At 33.2% G+C, this 12,893-nt stretch overlaps 1 protein-coding gene across 1 annotated transcript; it reads right to left on the reverse strand.

The window, feature by feature from the left end:
• Positions 1–7,190: 7,190 nt before the first annotated feature.
• Positions 7,191–12,393, reverse strand: LOC146531097 (putative methyltransferase-like protein 25). Its single transcript, XM_085199733.1, has 8 exons — positions 12,127–12,393; positions 11,475–11,699; positions 10,681–10,853; positions 9,600–9,788; positions 8,808–8,991; positions 8,398–8,598; positions 8,066–8,175; positions 7,191–7,589 (listed from the first exon to the last, which is right to left on the reverse strand). Exons 2-8 carry the CDS (start codon positions 11,686–11,688, stop codon positions 7,227–7,229), a joined length of 1,434 nt encoding a protein of 477 aa, XP_085055859.1. The 5' UTR covers positions 11,689–11,699; positions 12,127–12,393; the 3' UTR covers positions 7,191–7,226.
• Between the last annotated feature and the right edge of the window lie 500 nt (positions 12,394–12,893).

The raw sequence follows: 12,893 nt of genomic DNA on the forward strand, positions 1-12,893 counted from the left end.
AGGTTCTCCGAGCTACTAAGCACTTAAAATATTTTTTGTTAAAGAATTGTCCCAATAAAAGAATTAAACCCACAAGCAAAGCTAACTCCAGCCCATATATCTACATAGATATAAACGAGATTCTAACGACTGTATGCATAACAGGCTTTCAGGTGCATACGGCATTTATGATGCAGCCAGCTGTGAAAGAAAAGGATATAGGACGGGACCACAATAATCGATATATTTACATAATATAGGTATATAAGTATAGTTATTGTAAGGAATATATAACGTTACATCAATATAAACGTAGTGTATAACATCACTTCCATAACTACTCGTAATATATGAGCGTATGTTGCAATTTTTTATATGAAAAGATCAACCCCTCATATATAAAGGTCAAAAAGCCCAAAAAGTATCATTTTTTCATAATCAGCTCTAAAATATAATATAGTAAAAGCCTTGTGTAGGCTTTGAAGGCAACACCCACTCTTCATGACATCGACAGAATGATTCGCGAAATCTTATGAGATTATTTACGCGACGACCGCCCTTAGAGGGCCTTAGCCAAGCAATATCGTAATTACTATTACTATTTAAGTGTATTGTGTTAACTTTTAGCGTTTAGGCTGAATAAATTTGTGTTGAATTTTATGTGAAAATGTACGTTTATATTATAACTCATGTGTCCTATTCAAAAGCTTTTTTTTATCTTATATTTTCTAGTTTATATTTTTTTGTAAAGAAAAAGATGTTGTGATTGTGATGTGATATTGATTAGTATTTTTTTATCTTCACGCTATATCCCTAACGGAGTAGCTATAGAGAACGGAGTACCGAACACTCCACGATCTTTGCACTCCTCTTCCCCTTGTTCATTGGCATAACCCTCTCCATGTCTCCGTCTTTTCCTTTTTTTGGTTTCCTTTTTGAACGGGGAAATTAATAAAACAACTAAAGACAGTTTATGAAAATTTATATATTATATTAAACAAATAGTTATCTATTTATACTTTTAGTTAAATATATTAATTTAAGCAATATTTATTTTCTTCCTAGTGGAAATCGAACTCTGAACGGTCAAGTTTTCAGTCAGTTGAGCAAATTGCATATACTTTAATTAATTTACAACAGTTAATTATCTTGATAGAATTTGTAAAGCTAATATTAATTTGTAGCGGACTGTAGTGCCTTTGATGTGTTGTGTCAGGTGGTGTCACTCGTGACGCCGTGCCTGATGCCTCACGTATGATTTGACATTTAGATTATAATATTGACGTTTTGCAATAACAAGAGGCAAACGACGCAGTGGTACAGCGTGTAACTGTAGATGTTCCTAATCATTTTACAAACAGGATGTGTACTTACAACAACGACTTATACAGTCATACTTGCACGTTAGGTACATCAATAAAAGAACATTTTGTTTTTTATTACACTGTGGTCAGTCAGGTTGGCAAGATATACCTACAGTTGTAAACAAGCTATATTACTATACACGACACTAGCTCATTCCCTTCACTTAGTTTCTGTTTTACAGGAAGTTGTCTTAGAAGATATTATTGCGAGGTAAGTAGAGATTCTAATACACTGTTCTTTATTTTTTAACCATTTTAGGGAGATTTAGTTCTGGCCTCTCAGTGGAGGAAATGAAAGGATAATAATTTCTATATATTTAAGTCTATTTTTTCTTAATTAAAACATTTTTTATTATAAAATTTTACCCGAGACTTGAATTCAAATATAATGCATTTAGTTCGTCATCGAGTTCCAAAAAATATATATTTAGCAAACACAAATTTTACTTGATTCACCGAATTACTCAGTATTTGGTGAAACAATTAGTCTAATTCTTTTGGTGATGATATCACCAAAAGAATTATGTCCAAGAGTTCAAATATCCTCGTGGGAATGTTTTTATTTGTCATACAAAAGTACGTACAGTCCTGTTCAGTATTACATTTGTGGCGTTACGAGCGAGTAGCGCCAGTTGTTTATATTCACTTTGCGAATGTCACTAATAGTTTTATTAAAAACTTATATTTTTTTATATAGTTTGTTTATTTTTTTGTGAAATATATATTACTTGAATTTAATACAATTATATAGAGTGCTATGTTCCAAGAATTTGCTCTTCAAAGAATACTCAGCTTACTTATTTCAAAAAGTTCAGCAGGTTTTTTAAAGTTGATTTTTTTCCTGAAAATTCAACTAGTTGATGAATATAATTATATTTACACCTCTCTGACCGTGGATAGGTACGAGCGCTGGTGTTTGTTTGGTTTACCTCAAATCAAGAGATATTTCATGTCACCGAATATTTTAGACAATGCCGTGTTTTGTCACTACGTATTTTGCCAATAAAATATTAATTACAAAAATCTGGTGCCCGCACCAGAACAGTCTTATGTCGACTTCACAAATTTTACTAAGAAAGAATCGATCCTTATAAATTACGAAACACCGTTTACAGGAACATATCAATTCAAAACTGAAGTCCAGGCCCTCTGGACAAGGTTTCTAGACACGCACATAGCCGCAGGTATAAACTACTTATTTAAGAACAAGTAAAGGACTTACGTACGCTTACGACAAGTGAATATTAAAAACGAAATAAACAGATATTTTCTTCGAAACCACTGCATAATTACATTTGGAGGAAGAGAAGTAACGTGATAAGTTCCATCAACTTACGAGCTCCGAGAAAATCTAAGCTTTTTACTCGGAAAGCTCATTTAAAGAAGTGGACTCGAGGACGCCGTCTTCATAGGAAATGTTTGGTTCACACTTTTATGAAACTTTTATATTATAAATTATATTTTACTAAAAAAATATTATTATAATTATTATTATCAAATCATATGTTTTGCTTAATTTAAATGTATGTAAATGTAGTATTGTACGTGACACATGTTTCTCGCTTCACGCTGTCTTGTGTGAACGTAGTACCATCACAACCCTTTCTCTAATTTCCAGGTCCATTGCTAGTTGAGTGGCGTAACTCAACACTGCACTGCATTTTTTCGAAGTGGCGAAGCGGAGTTGTGCTTGTCGCTGGCCCACTACGCCACGACGCCGGCTGCGTCTTTAATTTTAAATGGAAATTTTAGCAATGATGCTCGACAAAGCGACGTTGCCTTTCCCATACAACAGGATAATCAATCAAGGTGAACGACACATACAAATAATTTTATTTCCACTCACTACCAAACATTTAGATTTTGTTCAAAGGAATGCTTTACAAAGAAGCAGCCTTATAATATAATTTTGGGTTTTTCTTATTCGGAATTTCAGTATTGTAAAAGCATCAAATGTAAAAAATTCGAAGATTATCTACATATATTTTGTTTAATTTTTAAGGGAATGAGACCTTACATTACATCACTTTCAGTTATCGCACTTTACAACCTTTTCTCATTGAGTAAATAATTATATTTTACATGATAATAACTATACCCATCGAGGGTTCTGTACATCCCATCTTAGGATTTAGGTCCATGGAAAAGTACAACTTAAAAAAGTTGACAAATTTAAGTTTGCGAGCGGATGCTCTCATTCTGTATCAAATGAAGTACAAATATAAATTTGTAATGATCTATTACTGTAGATTTACCAATAAATTTTTACTTTTGGGATTTTTTATTTATTTATAATGTAAGTTCTCACTTCGTGCCAAATTTCATTACATTAGGTCCAAAGGAAGTCTATAGGAGCCTAGAGGATGGCTTTGATTACGCAGAGAATTTCATTTTTCATTTTCAGTGTCCTGCTAAGTCATGACGATATCTAGTAATTAAATTCATAGCATTAGAGTTCTACGAATTATAATTTATAAAAAAAATAATAATTAAAATCACAACATAGGCTTCATTCTTGTCATAGAACGGTTTTAATCAAAAGTTTCTAAAACATTGTTATTACACATAATTCAATTGTTTTTTAAGTCTTTCAAACTAAAAAGAGAATATGCGAGTAAGTAAAATAAACTTAGCTAAGTACCTAAGATTACAGAAAATCTGTAATTTACAGATTAAAAAAACAAGTTTTAGTGAGTATTTTTGCTGGTTCTTCTCAAAAAATAAATCACGTAATTTCTTACTTATAATAAAAGTTGTTAGGTAAGAGAGTTATTTTATACATCTGTTTTTTAATGAATTGCCTGAATATATAATTTTCAATATTTCGTTATTTGACATTGTTTGCGCAGTTATTATTTGTATGATGATAGAAAGAAACTGAAATTGTATGAAGATAAAAAACTCCGAGAGGTTCAAGATTTAGGCCGTGACGTGGCGGGGACCAGCGATTAGGGGCCGATAGCTCCCTTAGATTAGTCTAATTTGTCAGCGTGTCGCTGCTAGGTGGCTCATAGTTCCTGCTGGCCTGATCGACTGAAACGAGGCGTTGAGTTGTGCCACTCATACCTCAAAAATTCGGCTGAAATTGGTGAAAACAGAGTGTCTTACAACAACAATCCCTCTGCCTCTGTCTACCCTACTATGTACGAGATACAGAGTAAAGCTAAACAATTACACAAGATAAGCGAGCCATTTGTTGTTTTACCTTTCACATTAAAGTTACACCTAATACGTAAAGCTTATATTAAAACTTTTCAAATTCCACAAAATTCTACAGAATTTTCCTCAAAATCTGTTAACTTGTATTACATTATGCTGTTTTTCTTACACAATTTATTGCAAAATAAAATCAATATAAAAGTTTAAAGGTTACGCTGTAAACCGAGTATTTAAATTTCAAATAAAAACTTTAAAGATTGAGGCCGTCGTAGCGCAGTGACACAATCATGTGACTGTAAACACGTCGGTTATGGTTTCGATTCCTACTGGGGGAAATGAAATGAATTATTATTAATAATAATAATAATAATAAGGCCGCAGGGCAGCTTGTGGCGAGCTGTTTGGGAGTGGCGACCCCACGGACCTGAGACCTCCGGAGGGGAATTGTAATCTATCCCCCGCCTCTGGCTTGCCTTTATTGGCCGGCAGAGTGCAGCGCAAGAGCTATACGCTCGAAAGGGTGGAAGTGCTCAATCTGCGTAATAGCGGGGAAACCCGCTCACGAATTCCTCGAGATGGTGAAACCGATGCACACCTCTCTACACCCTTAGCCGACCACGCCGATGTTACGCCCAAGGCACTACGCCGCTTTGTGGGGAGGCGAGTCACCGTCCGCCAACCATTCAATTTGAGACTATTGTAAAGGCGGACGTCCGTTAGTCTCATTCAATAGCCCAGTAGTCAGTCCATCTAAATTCCATAGTCCTAGTTTAGATTTCCATATTTTCCATAGTTCCTACGCATTAACCGGCGACCATCTCTGGGCAATTACCTGTGGTTACCCAGAGATGGATCCCTGCTGATGCGTCACAGTAAAACATTTGAATATTCTCTAAGGGGCCTCTATGTGTTGGACCTGTGTCCCCACGCAAGCCTTCCAAAGGACCGGGTTCTTTTGAACCCGTGAATCTTTAAAGAGAAACATAATAATAATAATAATTCTTTATTGTACACCCAAGAAAAAATACAATAACATTATGTAAATGTAAAAGGCGGCCTTATTGCTTAATAGCAATTTCTGCCAGGCAACCTTAAGGCAGAGGACATAGCGAATTAAGATATGGGTAGGGTGCAAAAAAATATAATTTAGGGTATAAATAAATAAGAATATATTTACAATACATAACACATACAAAGCTGTATGCTTTGTATGTGTTATGTAAATAAATATAGCCGTAACAATATACATATATATAAATAAATATATACATATAACTACTACATACATACATAGATAAAGATAAGAACTAAATGGTAAGAATAAAATGTGAAATGGCAAAGAAAAAAAAAAGGACAAGAACCTAAATCTTAAAGTGACATAAAGTGTAACTTTAAGCGACGTTTGAAGGTTAGAAATGTTTTGGCATTTCTGACAACTAAAGAAAAGGCGTTCCACAACCTACACGCAGTTACAGTAAATGAACTGCTGTAGAAGGAAGAAGTGTGAGAAGGTATTTTGAGGATAAGATTACGTTCAGAACGAAGAGAGCGAGAATGTGTCTCGCCCAAAAACTCAAAACGTTCTTTAAGGTAAGGAGGGAAAATTGGATTGAACAGAATACAGTAAAGAAGATGAAGGATGTGAGTATTCCTGCGAAGGCGGATAGGGAGCCACTTGAGTTTCTTACGGAAATCAGAGATGTGAGCATCATTTGCGTAGCCCAAATATGAACCGAATACATAAATTTTGAATACGCTCAAGTTTATTTAATTGCTCCTCTCTTAAGTCAAGATAGCAAGTGTCAGCATAATCAAGAATCGGTAGAAGGAGAGTATTTGCTAACGAAATCTTAGTAAGTATAGGAAGAAAATTACGCAAACGTCTAAGAGAACCTAAGGATGCAAAATCTTTCTGCTAACCTCACTTACCTGTGAATCCCAACACATATTATTATCCAGAGTGATACCAAGATCTTTTACAGTTTTGCTGAATGGTATAATGTCACAAATTATTAGTATTTTCATCCCTTTGCTCTTTTTTTCCGCTACTCAACCCGAAAGCCTCTAAAATTGGGCGAATAGTAGTTGTCGAAGATGCCTTTTATTCAACCTTCGATAAAAACACATGTGTGTGTGTGTCTATATGTTGGTGTATATTTCTGTCTGTAGCATCGTAGCTCCCAAACGGAAGAACCAATTTTGATTTAGTTTAAATATTATCAGCTTTTTCCTATAGGATAGGTTATTTGAAGGACGCCTGGCTGTTAATGCGAATTGCCATGATTTTAGGTTCGATCGGCACTCGTTGGAATCAATATATTTAAATTATATTCATTTCTCCGGTCTGGTAGACTCTATCAAATAAACATATTGACTAATCACCTTTAGATGAATTTTATATATTGCATGTACCAACTTTCGAGAAAATTAGCTATTTTACATAATGTTAATTAATAAATATTTTTTTCGATGTAATTCGTATGATTTACTTGTATATTAGGTATACCAACTGTGTAGATATTATAAACTGTAAACACACTAAAACACCTTCTTTAAAAATATTTTTGAGGATTTTTTTTTATCATTAACCAAACTTAACATACTTATGTTTTTAATAATACCATATAAAAGTAAAATTGGAAAAGAAATAAAAAATATTCAAAATATAAAGAAATAAAAAACCATGAATAACAACACATTTTTTATTAAAAATATTAAATACCATCATCTTATAGCAACGATCCCGTGACATCGCGGAGAGAGCACCGGATCGAAAAGCTTGACCAAGTAAGCCAGTTCAAATCCATTCTCATACAAAAATAAGAGTCTATCCAACAAAATAACACTTTCCACTACTTGAGCTAAGCACAATCTTAATAAATAAAATAAAACTACTTTCTTCCAATTTAAATTCATATTTTCTTCTATATCTGATAGGTAAGCCTTGGGTAAATTTTCGTATAAATTGAGTTTGAGGAGATAGTCCGCCATTTTGAAATAGTCGTTGAAATTTTGACATTTTGACGATATACCTTTCAATTTACCTTCGACTACAGGTAAATTGGGGAAGTGAGTTGTGATGATTACCTATAAAATATACAAAATATTAAATGTATCACATATTGCAATTAAATATTTACAATTATCAAAAAATAAATAAAACTTCAGCTTCACGCTGTGTCTCGCACAACAGGCAAGGCAGAGGGAACCTAGTGTTAAGAAACTCCGCTCCCCACTTTCCGCCGAATTCTGAAGGCATTGCATGCCGTGTGGCGGAGTGAAGAAATGAAAATATAAATTTAAATAAATTTCCTCGAGTGGGGATCGAACCCATAACCAGTCGCGACTACAGTCACAATATGTGTCATTAAATATATATTAAATATATATATTTTATATTCTAAAGTATTATACGCATTTAAAGTTCAATGAAAAAACAATTACCCATTTAACAAAACGTTACGCAAAAATCTATAGATAATATGTAAATTTAAAAAATATATATAAATTGAATATACAGTAATACGTGCACAGCTAATGTAATAAATAAATTAAATATGTACCTGTAACAGAGCTCTATATAGTAAACTTTTGTCCGGCATTTGCTTATTTGCAACCACTCTGTGTATAGACTGAGCGGCGAGCATGCGAGCGTTGCGACCTAAATTATAACCTAAAGGAATATAGTTAATAATAAGTATATCAAAAATAAATCAAACTATACACTTTTAATAGATAAAAAGCGAGGAATAAAGTGCTTTAACATTGAATTGTAAATAGCTTGTAAATGGACAGTACTATGAGACACAGCTTTAACTTTTCTTGTAAACACTCTATCATATTTGAAAAAATTAACTAAATATTACTTCTTACATGAACAAAAACTAAATATTACCTCGTAAATGCTCTGTCATAGGGAACCCGCACCTCTGGTCTTTATCTCCATAGTCCCTCTGGAACGTATCAAAGAGCTGGTCATCTACATCCTCGGTGAGGAGGTGGTAGCAGCAGGGTACTGTGAATACACCGGCTGTCGAGGGCTTTGTGGTGAAACTGTAGAGAGAATCTGGGCCTAGGTTGCCACAGGTGTGAAGACCTGGAAAAAATATTTCTCTTTTACTATAATAGGTAAAGTATTTAGTGATCAACCACTCCATTCTCTTTTCTTATATTAATACATTATTGATATACAAATTATGGTTTTTTTCTAAAGTTCGAACCTACAACCGTCACGTTTAGTCGACACACCTGTGGCAATGCGCCACGACGGCTTCTAATCCTATTACTTCACATACAAGAACTCACCAGTCAACAACAATTTAATATCTATGTTAGAATCTTCTGGAAACTTCTCTTTGATAAGTTCAGCAAAATCCGTATCTCTCGTAATAAAAGCAGATGCAAATCTGTGTATATTATTTTTTATGTTCTGTGACATATTTTCATTGTCGCTATTTTGTATTCTTTTTGCAATAGAGTGCCATTGTTTCTGAAAAAAGAAATATAAGCTAAATTCGATAATTGAAGCGTATGAATAAGAACGTAATTATATTCTATTTATTAGGGATCATGTTGTCTTTTTAGGGTTCTTGGTTTAATTCACCGTTTTTTTTCTCGAGAGCGTATTTGCTAAGAGAGTTTGTGTTTACTAAGTGCAATGGTATTATTCGGGAGTTAAATAGAAAATAGAACATAAAATTCACATAAGATGAAACTCGTATAAAGAAAATGTGACAAAAAGGAAACAAAATCGGTTTCATACAGTATCCCGAATATAACAGGATAGGCCGGGAGAACAAAATGTTAAGACACTCCAATCCCCACTTTCCACCGGATTTCCGAGGTATTTCGTGTTGAGTGACCGAACTTTGAAAAGGAAAAATCAGAAATACATTATATCCTAACCTGAATTTGAATGTTATTATATTTTAGTTATTTGAATCCTCTATTCTTAATATTTAACTATGTAATAAGATGTTTTTACAATCTCAATAATTTGATCAATGTCTATGGAAGTTTTTCTATAAATGGAATCTGTTGAACCAATGTATGTACAACTACCTTAAATTGTGAATTCTAAAATTTATAATATATTACCTGTATTATTTTAACCCTCTTTTCAGCATTTTCAATAGTTTTACAGTCACAGTCAACTGTCAAACTCTTTATATCATAGCTAAGAGACAGCACCATGGGCAGGTTTCCCTTCCCACCACCGGCTTCAACACAGTGGGTTGTATGAAGGGCTGTAGAGAGAGACGCTATTAGATTAGATATTGTTTGGACCTGCAATAAATATTTTTTTTATATATTATTATTAAACTTTTTAGTTTCTTTCAGTTGTATATTTTGTAAACGGAACATAATGTAAAATACTGTGTTTAAATTTTGGAAGTGGAGTCTAGGGAGGGGGAAATATTTCGTCCTTCCTTAAGTGGGGATTGAACCCACAACCGTCGCTTTAACAGTCCAACGCTGGCCCACAGTGTAACTATAGCCATTGTTATAATAGTTAATATATAACAGTAACATTGTAATAGTTGTAAGGGCATATAATATATAAGGAAAGATGGCCACATAGTAGGACTTGAAACACGACTGGTTGTGGGTTCTTTCTCCATGCGAGGAGATGTAATATTTATTTAAATTAATATTTCCATTTGTTCGCCCTGATGTCGTGGCAAAAGTGCGGCGTAGAGTTCCGCCACTCAACACGCAATGCCTCCAGAATTCGGCGGAAAGTGGGAAATGGACCGTCTTAACACTCCCTTCCTTGCCTACCCTGCTGTGTGCGGAATACAGCGGGAAGATGAAAGATGTTATGTTGATGAAAGATGGATGATAGTTTCGCCATTCAAAATACAATTACTCGACAATTCGGCGAAAAGTGTGGACTACATTAGTGTCTAGCATGTAGTGCAGGATGCAGCGTGAAGCCACTATTATAATACTACTAATATTGTAAATGTGAAAGATAGTGAGGATGGATGATTATTCCTCTTTCTGGCAAAAACTACTGAAAACATTTAGATGAAACTTTACAGTAATATAGTGTTTACATCAGAATAATATGCAAACTACTACTACTACATGTTTATGTATAATTTTGCTACAATATAACAATAAGTGTGAAGAAGCTTTTAGGTTGCCATTTTAATAAATATAAAAAAATATATACCTCATAACTCTTCTTGCTGGTCATGAATTCTGTTATTTTCACTTGAGACCTGATTTTTCCACCAAATGATATTATAAGTTCCTCCAAATGTTTTGTTGAAAGACAATATTCATTGTTTACACTGATGTAATGGGATTGAGCATTGTGTATCCATTTTGATAATGGCTTGTCATCTGTAATAATAAATACTTTTTAATAAAAAGTGTGTGACTAAATATTATGACGGTACCTATAAATATTATATGAACATATAATATATATAGACTAATCTATATATATAAAATCGAAAGGTCACTCACTCATCACGAAATCCAAGAAATCTAAGACGTGAATTTGCAATATTCGATTTCTAAGGGGTTGTTTTTGGGGTCGAAAGTTTGTATGAAACTTCGTTACTACAAATGCTAGGAGTCTCAAATTTTGCATAGACGTCACTAGGACGTAGTCATGGAGACAGAAATTAATAATAACATAGTTCCCGCTGGTGAAACCGCGAGCGGGCCGCTAGTATATAGAACTATATATATTATAGATTAATTAGGGGGACAAACTGGTATAAGACACTCAGTTGTTTACTTTTTGCCCATATGTGAGAACTCTACACCATGTTGGGAATCAAATCCATAATGATAGCATTAACAGAGACATTCAGTCATAGAGGCTTCATCATTTATAAATATTCAAACACAATATAGTTTTAAAACATGAGCATATCATGATATTATTTAAAAAAAATATTATAAATCCATAAATCATTAACTACAGGATACAAAGGAAATCTACTCATGACATACCTAACAACCCTTCCTCAGCATGTTTCCAAAATTCACTTACAGCATCATTCAATTCACATTTCTCTAAATAATTTCTTAAATCATTAGGTATCAATTTTTCCCAATGGTTTTGTGTAAAAAACTCAACCATATGGCAATTTGCAAGAGGTAGTAGCGGAGAAAGGAATTTTATTGTACTATTTATATTATTATGAACCCTTACCAGGGTACCCATTGTGTGTTTTGCTAAAATAAATACATAAAAACAATATTAATAAAATATATTTTGTTAAGAATAATGTACAAATAAAACATCTAAACATTTTTTTTCTAACTTCACTGTTTACACTGTCAATAGCAGATTAGGCAGAGGGAACCTAATGTCAAGATACTCCATTCTGTGCTTTGACCTAAGTTTAAGACAATGCTTATTGAGTTCATAACTCAACAAAATACTTTACCTACAAGAGTCAAGAAATAAAAATATTGAATCCATTTCAAGTGGGAATTGAACCTATAATCATTATTTCTTTCATATCCCTACTTTGGTGATGCAGAGTGTGTTCACCACTCAACATGCAATGTCTTAAATTGAGATGAAAAGCAGAGAATAAAGTGCCTTGATATCAGTCCTCTCTGCCTACTGTTAAGCTGAAATAAGTATTAAATTTACCTTTAAAATGTATGTAATGTATTTAAAAAGAAACCCCGGTACCATAAGGATTACCAGAGGATACTTTTAAAAGGGCACAAGCTTTTTTATATTGAGATCTAATATTTTCAGCTAAACCCAAAATGTCATGCTCTTCTGAATTAGTTCTAGGGAATGCATCCACAAGTTCTTTCACTTTTTCTAATTGTTTGATAATTTTCTCTGAATAATTGTTTTCTGGTTTATCTCTATTTTCGAGGTGGTAGCACACTGTACCCAGATAATAACCTAAAAAAATATTTCATAAAAGTAAACTAAATAATATATTGTAATAAAGACACAAAATAAAATAATATACTTTAAAATATCATAACCATAATATTGTAATTTTTCTTTTAGTAGAATATGAATTGAAAAACTGTTTATCAGAATATCTATAGTCAGTGTTAGATGCATATTTTATAACATTTTTTTAAAAATTGAAACATTTTCGTACCAAGTTCTCTCCCTAACTCTGCGCCTCTATGGTATCCGAGATGGTAACCTTCTGGATTGCCAGCTTCACCTCCTATCTTAAAGCCCTCTTTATAACTTTGTTCACACTGTGTATTTTCACTCAAAAATATAGTGTCCAGAACGTCGTTGAAGTCTTGTTCTTCTGCCATTTATGAACTTTCTATGTACACAGACACATTGACTAATAACATTCAAATCGATATACTTAATTTATTTTTTAAATTGTAAAATAATATAAATCATATAAAATCTCAAAGATTACGGATTTTATG

This window comes from Heliconius melpomene, chromosome 16, assembly GCF_056956725.1.
Source record: "Heliconius melpomene rosina isolate 202511_hmr_F chromosome 16, ASM5695672v1, whole genome shotgun sequence".
NCBI classification, from domain to species: Eukaryota; Metazoa; Arthropoda; class Insecta; order Lepidoptera; family Nymphalidae; genus Heliconius; species Heliconius melpomene.